Genomic DNA, 13032 nt, shown 5'->3' with positions numbered 1-13032 from the left:
CCCTGTGCTTGGTCAATAAAAGTAACATTCACTGACTTCCACAGTTTTCTCTTCATTTCTTTGAGTGTTCCTGAAAGCCAACAYHDTGCACTTTGGAATGACCTTATTATTGTATCATGTTTTTGATCTGAGTTTGTTTTACAGAATGAAATGTCTGAATGAGTGCTCATCCAGGACTGGTGATGCCATACTTTTTGCCAGGGGTTTTTTAGTGTGTTATTTTTGTTTTTGATTCTGTTTTATTATCACTGCTGTTATTCCATAGGGTTCTGTATGTTGTATTCATGATTAAATGCAGCTAAATAAACTATTTCAAAGGTAACAGATCTTTTTAATACTTGGTTTATTTACATAATGTCCTTAATTGCTGGATGTTCATCCCCTGAGCTGTTGGACTGCAGTAACTGTGACCCCAGGAGCAATTTAGTTGAATAGCCCTGCTCTAGACCAAAAAATGCTTCTATTTGCACACTGAAAACAGAGATAAAAAGCTCAGTAGGCTTTTAAATATCTATCATTTCCTTATATCGTCATATAAATTACGGCTAATTTCTCTGAGTTCTTGTGTGACAAGTTGTAGTTGTAATTCAGTTGTAGCAGATAAATCATTGGGGGAACATGAATAAAAGCGGACATTCAGCTCTGTCTGGAAAAACATTTTAAGTTAAAATGTAATTTAAAAAGTGACTTTATTCCAAAAAGGAGCTGACAGGGTGACTGATGGAAGTGTGTGTCTCGTGTTAGGAGCTATGACGGCTCCTCTGCAACACAAAACTGTGCCGAAAAAAAGACAGTGGAGGAAATGAAGATAAAAAGTTCACAGTAAAACTGTTCAGTTGCAGGCAGAAGGTGGATCAACAAGGAGTGAGTTCTGTGTTTTCTACAGTAAAGATCCCCTGATCATATTAATCAAATAATGAAGTGCAAGAGAACAAAATGAAAAGTGGATTGGGTTATTTGTTTCCCTACCTCTCCTGTTGAGAACATTACTGCTGAGCAGCAAGGACATGGAAAGGACAGGGCAGAAAATAAACACGTAGCTTTACATGCTGGGTGAGGCTGTGCTTTACAACACTATTCAGCAAAATGTGACTCTAAATGAAAGTTTTTTTAATTAATGATGAATTGGAGTAAGGATGAGGTGAAATACAAGTGGTATAAGACGAGGTAACTCACATGATACTTCCAGAAAATTCACTTGATTTTATGTAATTCAGCTGGGTCAATCCCAGAAAAGAAAAAGGAAGAAAAAGTTTGACATGACTGAGTGTGTAATGTTCAAACAGCAACTCAAAATGTAGCAGAACGCAAACTGAGATTTTARAATGTATCCAAAATTTATTTATTTATTTCAGTAACAGTGTCACAAGGGACCAAAAATAATCTGAGATTATTAGATTCAAGGTGCCGTGCATTAATGTCCTGCATGCCCAGAAAATCAATGTCCAGTCAGATGGACCTTTCAGTGCGTGAGCTGTCCATAACTGGTTTGAGCTGCTAAAATCAAATCTAATTTATTTATAGTGGGGAAAAAAAGTATTTAGCCTGCCATCAATTGCTTAAGTTCTCTCACTTAAAAAGATGAGAGGCGCCTGTAATTGACATCATAGTTAGACCTGAACTATGGGAGACAAAAATGTTAAATGGACTGTACTTGTATAGCGCATTTCTACTGCCTTTCTACCAAACCAGGACACTCAAAAGCTTTTCACACTATAATCTGTGTCCTCATTTATCCATTCACACAGCACTCTACCAGATCTCCTACAAAGCTAACATATACAATCATCTATGGAGACTAATCAGTGCCAATTACATTCATACACTGATGGGACACACATCAGAGACATTGGGGTGGAGTGTCTTGCCCAAGGACACAACTGAGACAGCTGGAAGGGAGCTCGAACCGGTGACCTTCCGGTTCCAGGACAACTCCTCTGCCACAGCCACCCCAAAATGAGAAAACCTATCTAGAAAATCACATTGTCTGATTGATTTTAAGAATTTCTTTGCAAATTATGGTGGAAAACAAGTATTTGGTCAATAACAAAAGTTAATCTCAATACTTTGTTATATATCCTTTGTTAGCAATGACAGAAGTCAAATATTTTCAAGTCTACACAAGGTTGGCCCACACTGTTGCTGGTATGTTGGCCCATTCCTCCATGCAGATCTCCTCTAGAGCAGTGATGTTTTGGGTCTGTTGCTGGGAAACATGAACTTTCAACTCCCTCCAAAGGTTTTCTATGGGGTTGAGATCTGGAGACTGGCTAGGCCACTCCAGGGACCTCATGCATAAAGGATTGCACAGCTTTCAAACTAAAAGTTGACGTACGGAAAAATTTAGAAATGTGCGCCACACCAAAATATTCAGATGTATAAAACCATGCGCACGCATGTTCCTGCGCACCTTTCCTTTATACATCCTAATGAACGTGGAACTGAGCGCACGTGAGAAACCTCACCCGACACGCCTCCATTTAAATATGTTAAATAGATGTAAATGTGTCCAGCGTGTGAGATTCTCCTCAGATTGTCCTCTCTGTGGGATCAGAAATGATTTTTAGATGCAGGAAAATTATACATTAAATGGAGAATGAGTGAGAAAACTGTCTAAGTAAGTAGTGGTGTCATTGTTTTATGTGGCGCATTTGCACGGGATAACCAAAGCCTGAGATTTTCCCGACATTTACAGACATCTCCTGAATGTGAAGTTGAAGCTGGTTAGTTGAACACGGTGTTGAACGGACATTTAAAAAAATAAAGAAAAAAAACCCAAAACAAAAAAAAAACATCCTGTTATCCACTTTTTCGCTCTCCTTTGCTCCTGTGTTACAGCAGGCGCTGTCATCTCCACGGACAGACCCCCACCCCCACGCGCGGGAACGAGTGGTAGCCTATGAATCTTTAGCAAAAAATATAGATTTTTGAGGCTCATTAAACAGGTAAACGTCCAAAGGGGTTGACACATATGAACACCTTCACAGCTGGTTAGGGTGCACACGCGCCTGGCGCGAGAATCTACCCAAAGCGTGAGCCTGCTGTGCTACGGCCACAGCTCAACTCAACATCAGCCAGACGGCTACAAACAGAAAAAATAATTATTCTTTCCGTACAGTGAGCCACCATTTGCATACGATTTTGCTCCCTCTCTTCAGCATTTTTTATTTTATTATTATGTTTTTATGCCGCACGTAATGTGTCGGGTTTTTCCGGCCCGGGACCAAAAAGGTTTTCAACTATGTGACAATTAAAATATGAAAACAGTTTACAGTAGACTGGACTGAGGTTCTTTTGATCATTTTTAGGCTGATCTATTTTCTTGTCTGAGGTTAAATGATTTTCAGTCCCAGGGTTCAGTTCCATGATCGTTTGAGTTTAAACAATAAAAACTCAAACTAAAAAAAATCTAACACCGTGTTCAGATGCTCCTTACATCCAGAAAACAGAACAAAGTCATATTTCTGTGGATTCAGGTCAGATTCATGACTTTGTGGATTAAAACTTTCGACTGAAAAACTTTGCGTGGCTGCTGCACATTCTCACGGCAGGTGAAAGGTGTGTGTAAATATAGGCACACTTTCACGCAACGTTGGTTTTGACACATCACAACGTTGGCGTAGAACCTAGCGCACATAACCTTTTTGTGCGTACGCACCGTTTACACATGAGGCCCCAGGATCTTGAAATGTTTCTTACGAAGCCACTCCTTTGTTGCCCTGGCAGTGTGCTTGGGATCATTGTCATGCTGAAAGACCCAGCCCCGTTTCTTCTTCAATGTCCTTGCAGATGGGAGGTTTGCACTCAGAATCTCACAATACATGGCTCTATTCATTCTTTCATGTGCACAGATTAGTCATCCTGGTCCCTTTGCAGAGAAACAGCCCCAAAGCATGATGTTGCCACCCCCATGCTTCACAGTAGGTATGGTGTTCTTTTGATGCAACTCCGCATTCACTCTCCTCCAAACATGACGAGTTGTGTTTTTACCAAACAGTTCTACTTTGGTTTCATCTGACCATGAAACATTCTCTCAATATTCTTCTGGAACATCCAAATACTCTCTCGCAAACTTCAGATGGGCCTGAATATGGACTGGCTTAAGCAACGGGATGCATCTGGCACAGAAGGATCTAAGTCCCTGGCGGTGTAGTGTGTTACTGACGGTAGTCTTTGTTACGTTAGTCCCAGCCTTCTGCAGGTCATTCACTAGGTCCCTGTGTGGTTCTGGGATTTTTGCTCACCGTTCTTGTGATCATTTGACCCCACAGAGTGAGATCTTGTGTGGAGCCCCTGAACGAGGGAGATTATCAAATGTCTTGGAGATCTACCATATTCTAGTTATTGCTCCCCAGGGCTCTAACTTTTTGCACTGGTTGCACCGGTGAGCCTAACATTTTTCCTTAGGTGCACCAGTACAAAAGTTAGGTGCAACCAAATTTGCAAATGCATCACATTTAACATTAATGTTTTAATGGTTCACTTTTTTAAAATCATTGTCTATTAAGGCAACATTAATTCACAAATAATTTAACAATCTAGCAAAAATATAGTTCTATATTTGAACCAGAATTGTAGACTTATAACTTACTGAAAAGTAATTTTAAAGTAATTCTATGACCTGAAATTTTAACTTAAAACATCTCAAGATAAATGAAATGAAAGAATTTCTACATCCTAAGTACAAATGTTTAAGGGCTGAACATTTTTTAAACATCATAAACATTTCATGGTTTTGTCTTTTAGACTACACCTGCCACTCAGATGGGCAACTCTTGTAGTTTGGCCTTCAGGATCTTTGGCCTTGGCTAAACCAGAATGATGAACAGAGAATTATGATTAACAGCAGAAATATTACTAATATTTATTAAATGAGAAAAAGCTTTTTAAAATAATAAAAACAACATAACATGAAAAAGTCTTAAATTTACAGAGCCCACGAGAGGACATGGGAGATTTTTTTTTCTTTTGCGTTCCCAGGCAATAGTATTGCATTACCTCGCAATACCTTTTGCGTTCCCTCGCAAAGTCATTTATCACTGTTGTGCCTGCCGGCTTATTAAGAAATTCACATGCTCACCATTAGCAAGTTAGCCTACTACTTATATTTATTCCGAAGATCAATTAATTACACAGCCACGCGTGGAAGTATGTCATATGTTGATTAGTGATGGGATAAATGGCTCTTTGAACGGATCTGGATCTTGGGGAGCCATTTGTTTCATAGAGCTGTTCAAAAGAGCCGTTCGATTTTGCAAAAGGTAGCGCACCTTAGTGCGAAAGACTATGGACATTCGTTCTCCCATGTTTGTTATGTGTGTCTTCTCCTAACGGATGTTCTAAACTGCAAATTCCTAGTCTGTGTTTATCACTGACAATCGCAATAAAGCTCTTTCTGATTCTGAATGAGTTACGTCATCACGTATGGTGACTAATTCCGCCTCAGAATGAATATATTACACAGCCACGGATGGGAATATGTCATATGTTGATATTTTAACACAATGCAGCCACGCAGCATCAATGTCAATTTCACAAACTTGTGGTGACACATCCTGTTTTGGTAACCGGATATTTCAAAATACAAGTCTGATTTGATTCAGTTCATATACAAAACAAACTTTTGCGTGGGAACACAAAACAATTTTGTGAGGGAATGCAAACGTTTGCGAGGTAACGCAAAGATATTGCGAGGTAAAACAATAGCATTGCGTGGGAACGCAAAAGAAAAAAAATCCCCCCTATGTCCCTTTGCGGGCTCCGTATAAATTTAATTTGTATTACCGGGGGGAAGTGAGACCCAAATTTTTTTCTGTTAACATGCTTTTTTTTTTCAAAGTGTGGACACTAGGGTACATGAAAACACCAGAGAAGTTCAGTCAAGAGGTGTGCATGATGACTCACCTTAACCCACAAACTAAAAAGATGAACATTTTCATATTTTGTTGGGGTAGTGACATTTTGATCCCCCGATGACATCATTGAGCACAAATTTGTTTAATGAAAAGTCATTTAAAGCGAAGAGCTAATCAATATGAATCAGCTGATACCTTGTTTTTAAATTTTGGTTGGTTTACAGTAAAGTTATTGACATTTAAGTTTTCTGTACCACTAATTTTGATGGGTCACAATAGAAAAGGGGTGTTGTCACAAAGTGGTCCCTGGAGGGCAGTGAAACCCAACTTTTTTTCTGTTAACATGCATTTTTTGAAAGCGTGGACCCTAGGGTACATGAAAACACCTGAGAAGTTCAGTAGTGGGGTGTACATGATGACCCACCTTAACCTACAGACTAAAAATATGAAAATTTTCATCTTCTGTTGGGGTAGTGACATTTTGATCCCCTGATGACATAACTGAGCACATATTTGCTTAATGAAATGTCATTTACATTGAACAACTAATAATACGAATCTGCTGATACCTTGTTTGTAAAATTTGGTTGGTTTATAGCAAAATTATTGGCAGTTAGGTTCCCTGTACCCCTAATTTTGATGGTCACAATAGAAAAGGGGTGTGGGGCAGTGAGACCCAACTTTTTTTCTGTTAACATGCATTTTCTGAAAGAGTGGAGCCTAGGGTACATGAAAACATCAGAGAAGTTCAGTAGTGTGTGTGTGTGTGTGTGTATACGGGTTTTTCCTACAACGTGGGGTATTTTTTTATACAAAAAAGCAGCGAGGTGGGGACCGAAGTGAATCGTGGGGACCACTGTCAGGTCCCCACGGGTCCAAATGCATGTTCCAGGTGTGGGGTTAGGTTTAGGACCAAGGTTTAGGTTAGTTTAGGGTCAGGTAAGTTTCTGTGAGGTTAATTTTAGAGTATATGGTCAGGGTTAGGCTATAAAGTTTAAGAAACATGAATGGAAGTCAATGGAAGGTCCCCACGGGGGTCGAGAAACAAACGTGTGTGTGTGTGTGTGTGTGTGTGTGTGTGTGTGTGTGTGTGTGTGTGTGTGTGTGTGTGTGTGTTGTGGGGGGCCACCCTAGTCCATGGACTATAAAGGTAATGAGTGGAGGACAGACGAGCCTCTTAAAGAAGTTACAGATCTGTGAGAGCCAGAAATCTTACTTGTTATTGACCAAATACTTACTTTCCACCATAATTCACAAATAAATTCTTTAAAAAATCAGACAATGTGATTTTCTAGATATATTTTCTCATTTTGTCTCTCATAGTTCATGTCTAACTATGATGTCAATTACAGGCCACTCATTTTTTAAAGTGGGGGAACTTGAATTGGTGGCTGACAAAATACTTTTTTTCCCCACTGTATAAAGCACATCTAAAAACAACCCCCTCCAGCCAAAGTGCTGCACACAAAAACAACAGTTTTACAACAAATATCCAAAAACAATTAAAAACATGTCAAGAAAAAATAAAACCAAAAATGATAGATTTGGATAAAAAATGGAAGTGTAAGTAACAACTGGCATGAGTAGCAAAATAAACAGTAAAAACATTATTGTAGGATGGATAAAACACCACAACGTCTAACATGAAGAGGCGGCTAGATCCACAGTTTAGAAGCTGCAACTAAATAGCAGGCCAGATTGCCTCAGTGGACCAGCCTGGACCTCAGGACAACATAAGACTGCAGGAGGTCAGACAAGTCTACAAGAGCCAGTCCATTCAGGGTCATCATAAACCCTCAAAATCTATTTTAAACCAAACAGGGAGCCATTGAAGGGAAGTCAGCACTGAGGAGATGGGATCATGTTCTTTGAGTTAAAAGAGGAGCTGCAGCCTTCTGAACTAATTGCAGTCCTACAAACATGCAGATAATTTTAAATTGTCTCCAGGACGTCAAAGACTGGTTATCCCAGAATTGTTTGACTTTGAATGAAGACAAAACTGAAGTTGTTTTGTTTGGTAATCGCTCTCCTCTTGATGGTTTACCCAGAATTGTTGGCCCACTTGTTCGTTAGTGTTCCTCTGTGGTCAAGAATCTTGGAGTGTTTTTAGACAGTTCTTTTAAATTTGAGAAACAAATATCTTCAGTTGTTAAAAACCAGTTTTTATCAGCTCCATCTAATCGCCAAAGCAAAATCTTACATTCCCCACAAAGACCTTGAAACTCTTATCCATGCTTTTATTACATCTACACTGGACTGTTGCAACTCTTTATACGTTGGTTTGGAACAATCATCTCTCCATCGCTTGCAGTTAGTCCAGAACACTGCTGCGCATCTTTTAACAGGTTCTAGAAGGCAGGACCACATAACTCCTGTTTTATCTGGCTTACACTGGCTGCCTGTTCACTTTCGTATTGATTTTAAGATTCTTTTAAGTGAAAGAATCTTAAAATCAATATGAAAACTTTTAAAGCTTTAAATGGTCTGGCACCCAGTTATTTATTGGCCCTGTTGCACTTTTATACCCCACACAAAGAACTGAGATCCTCTAATCAGATGATTTTAGTGCAGCCAAAGGCAAAACTAAAGCATAGAGGGGAAGGGGCTTTTGCTGTGGTGACCCCTAGACTCTGGAACAACTTGCCTCTTGAGATCCGTACTGCAGTCTGTTCAGTCTTTTAAATCTGGCTTAAAAACTCACTTTTTTACACTGGCTTTTAATTCAAATTCAGTTTGAGCTAACTCAGTAATTTGTAATCTGTGTCTTTTTATTTGTTTTTGGCTTGTTACTAGTTTTATTGTATTGTGTCTGTGAAGCACTTTGGTCAACACTGTTGTTTTTAAATGTGCAATATAAATAAAGTGATGATGATGAGAATTACAATTATCCAGGTGGGAGGTAATAAAGGTTTAAACCACTGTTTAAAATCATCAAAGTATAGAAACACTTCAAAGAAAAGGCTAAAATCCAAAATACATTATTTTACTACAGAACTAATTAACTACTAATTTGCTTCTCAAGGTTAAATTTTGAATCAAATATCTTGGTTCAAAATATAAAGTAAATCCTGCACCCCTTTCTGAAACACATTTAGAGTCAAAAGTCTTAGCTGCTCTAAAACAACAATTTGAACCCACCTAAACTCACTGCAAATAGTAAACTGATCATTTACAAAGTGCAGACCATTTATTTCATTTTATTAGTATTGTTTTGTTAAACTCTTACCACCCTCAAGTAAACAGATCATAAGTTTAAATTGTCTTTTTTAAGCATAATGATCATGGATCCTTTTTCAACATTTGTAGTTCTCTTACCGGATGAAAAAGCGCCACAGGGTCCAGATGAATATGAGAAAGATTCCTAAGAACCAGCACTGCATGACGAAGAAGGGTATAGGCAGCATGAGGGTGTGGGGGTCGTACTTGACCACGATGAGGAACTCTGTCACTGTTATTGCTGACACAAGCCACGCCTGCTGCCCAAGCTTCTTCAGGAACTTCCTGTTGGGAGAATTCAGGAAAATGTACAGATTTTTACTGTTGATATGATCTGAGCAACACAAAAATACAAATATTATTCGACTTGGCTACTCACGGGTCGTCCATGAAGTCGTAGATCTCCCTCATGGCGACGCCCCCTACATTGACAAAAAACACGAGGCGGAGCAGCACCAGGTAGTGTTCAGGAGGCATCCACAAAACAAACTTCAGGTAGAAGGTGTTCAGCTCTGCCAGGAGGAACTAACAACAGAGGGAACAAAAGCAAATAAATAAATAAATAAAAACTAATTCAGGCACAGTAAGGATAATATACAGATGAAAAATGATATAAAAATCTGAAAACACGAATAAAAAAAATAGATAAGCTTTTATGCCCTTCAATTAACCAACTTCTTTCAAACAATAAGCCAAGCTTTCAGTTTTTGTTCTAAACTAGTAAAATTATTTTCTTGCCATGAAGATGATGCCCAGCACAGCGAGCCAGCGACGAAGGTTTGATGCCGGCCTCCACTCAAACTTTACCCAGCTGTATGGTGTGAACTGGAATGCTATTCGCTTTATCTTGCCCCTGAGGAACAAAGAGAGAGGGTACTGTTAGACAAAAATAAACATCTATATCTGACAGAGTGGAAACTGGTTGTAGGTAAACTAATTTAATATTCTCAGTTCTTTGTCTAAAGTCTAGTCATTACTCATTTTTGGTTTCAAAGGAGTCAGGAAGCACTGCAATGAGACCAATTCTGATTTAGTTTTTCCCAGCTTAAGCAGCTGATGAGCTGCTTAATCTGTAATTTTGAATTCAGGCTTCAAATTGACAGTTTTTAAAGAATTTTTTTAAAGTTTTAGAACACTGAGTGACCTATGAATCATTCAACCATAAAAAGTCATTCAACCCTAAAGGATGCCAGTGCTGGGTTTTTTTCCCCTCATCAAGAACAACGAAATGACTCCTAAAGTCTTTAGCCAAAACTGTGTCATCAGATCAATCTTTCTAGATTTTCCCTGCTTCCTGCTTTTTAACTTCAGCTTCTAATCCTGCTGATCTCTGCTGAATTTATTTTTAGGCCAGCTGTTTCCCAGTTCCCCTAAATTCTTCAAGGAAACGCACAACTGCCATGACAGTTTAAGTCTAATTTGGCAAAGGCCAAAGAAATCTTTTAGAACCTCAAGAAAGCTTAAAAGTGTTTCAGACCACTGTGAGCTAATACATGAAAGTCTGACTCTTTGGAAGTAAAATATCAAAAAATAAGTGTTTTGGGACAGAAAATACAAAAGCTTTTATAAAGTTGTACTTGTATGTAGGAATATTCCAGAGGCCCTGCCACTGGTACGGCTTCATGGACAACCAGGCCAGGGTCTTCATGCCACAGTAGATCCCCAAACCGTTGCAGACCAAAACATCCATGATCCACTATAGGAGGAAAAAATAACTTCTTTGAAAGTGTGAAGAAAGTCCTTTATTTCTCCTACACAACAGTAATCCATCAATGTGTTTCTACAACAGATTTTTGCTATTATATATATCAGTTTGTACATTTAGAATTTTTATATATAATATGAACCCTGGAAAAAAATGATTTTGGTCCCCAAAGAAAGGATAAAATCACCTTCTGCTGTCCTTGAGGAAAATAAAGATTTTTTTAAATAACAACAAAAATTTATTTTAAAATGGACCAAACTAGGGCTCTATGATTTCCACAAAGATGAAAACTCCGATGGAATTTATTGAACAAAATGGAATCCAGTATAAAATGCAGAATGTTACAGACTGTGCTTATTTGATCAAGTTACTTAAGCATTTTGTCCGCTGTCACTCCGTGTAGCTGTCGATACCAGGTTACACACACGTGGGTGGTCAGTCGTGGCAAAGGGATTCACTGAAACACTACCGTCCTCTAAATTTAAAAATACTAAGCTTAATGAAAAAACAGAGCAGGACAACACCCCGGTGATTTTTTTATAAATGTAGAAAACAACTTTGCTGTAAGTTTTGACTTGATGAGTAAGAATACATGTGATGACCACTTCCTGTCTGAAACAGGAGAAGTAAGCCACACATGTCTGTAAAACTCCGACATTAACAACATTAGCAGAAATGAGGCGTGAAAGTGAAATAACAGCCATTAAACTTTGAATTCTGTGGCTATTCATTTGTTAAATTATTTTTCAGTCACTTTATAAATGGTAAATTGACTGTACTGGACTATACCTTTCTATCCATCCAGGACACTCAAAGCTCTTCACACTACAATCTGTGTCCTCATTTACCCATTCACACAGCACTCTATTAGGCCTACAAAGCTAACATGTACAATCATCTATGGAGACTAATCAGTGCCAATCACATTCGTACACTGATGGGACACATCAGAGGCATTAGGGGTGAAGTATCTTGCCCAAGGACACAACAACTGAGACAGCTGGACGGGGGATCAAACCGGCAGGATGACTCCCCTAACCACTCTGCCACAGCCACCCAAATTACACACATTACAAATAATTACACACATTTTAGATTAATAAATATAGTTGGAATAAAAATATGGAATTCAGAAAAAACAGAATTTAGAAAAATCAAAAGAGGAAAAACAGAATTTTTGGGGGAAAAAATGGATTTCATAAGACCCTTCAAATTAACTGTTCAATAATTACACAGTACTTCACTAAATATGTGTTTAAATTTAAATGTTGCTTGGTTACACTAGTAGATTATCTTTAAGCTGATATATCAAATTTTCATAATGAGCACCTAATTACCACATTTAATCATTGAAGTATAAATGAAAGATTTATTGTTGGCCCACTGATGTGCTGCAGATCAACAGCTCAGTATTTAAGGGGTCTTTCTAAATGTGGGAACCAATATTTCCTGCAAACGACCTTGCGTAAAAGCAACTATATTTTTAATTACATCTACAGTTAAGAGTGCATCTAGTCCAGGAGCGGGCAATCCTGGTCCTCGAGGGCTGCAGCACCTGCATGTTCTACTTTTTGGAGCAGGGAAAAAAGTAAAACATGCAGGGCTGCAGCCCTCGAGGACCAGAATTGCCCACCTCTGATCTAGTCTTTGTTTTTTCAAAAAAAAAAAAAAAATGCAGCTTGTTTGCTGCTACTGTGTTTTGTAAAAGCCTTCTACCAGAATAGAAACACCATGAACAGCAGGAGTCATCTTAATCAGGTCATGTTTTAATTACCTGGTCTGCAAATAGTATACCAGGTCAAATAAAGTGGTCTTTCCATTTCCCAATTTTCAATTTATACTAAACAACAAAATAATTGAACAAGAAATGAAAATGAGAATAAAAAGTAAAATGTCAGACAATTTTCTGTCGTCCTTTCTTTTCCTAAAACTCTTTATTCTCATTCTACGGAAGCGTATTGCTATCACGCAGGGAAAAAAAAATCCAAGCGCTATCACGTTATAACGTGATACGTATCTCGTTAAAACGTGATACGTATCTCGTTTTAACGTGATACGTATCTCGTTTTAACGTGATACGTATCACGTTTTAACGTGATAGTATCTCGTTAAAACGTGATACGTATCTCGTTAAAACGTGATACGTATCTCGTTTTAACAAGATACGTATCACGTTAACGTGATAGTATCTCGTTAAAACGTGATACGTATCTCGTTAAAACGTGATACTTATCTTGTTAAAACATGATAGTTATC

General features: G+C 38.3%; 1 protein-coding gene across 2 annotated transcripts in view; it reads right to left on the bottom strand.

Annotated features, from left to right (window-relative positions):
• ptdss2 (phosphatidylserine synthase 2) overlaps positions 1-13032 on the bottom strand; it is a 44018-nt gene that overhangs the window by 5728 nt on the left and 25258 nt on the right. For both annotated transcript variants that reach the window (XM_014030976.1, XM_014030973.1), the window contains exons 9-12: positions 10649-10767; positions 9810-9924; positions 9451-9596; positions 9171-9356 (exon numbers count right to left, since the gene is read on the bottom strand). In XM_014030976.1, coding sequence (XP_013886430.1) covers positions 9171-9356; positions 9451-9596; positions 9810-9924; positions 10649-10767 — 566 coding nt within the window. The remainder of the gene's footprint in view (positions 1-9170; positions 9357-9450; positions 9597-9809; positions 9925-10648; positions 10768-13032) is intronic.

Source organism: Austrofundulus limnaeus, unplaced genomic scaffold (genome assembly GCF_001266775.1).
Source record: "Austrofundulus limnaeus strain Quisiro unplaced genomic scaffold, Austrofundulus_limnaeus-1.0 Scaffold1152, whole genome shotgun sequence".
NCBI lineage: Eukaryota > Metazoa > Chordata > Actinopteri > Cyprinodontiformes > Rivulidae > Austrofundulus > Austrofundulus limnaeus.
The sequence above is the reverse complement of the archived record's forward strand: the minus strand, read 5'-3'. Positions and strand labels throughout refer to the sequence as shown.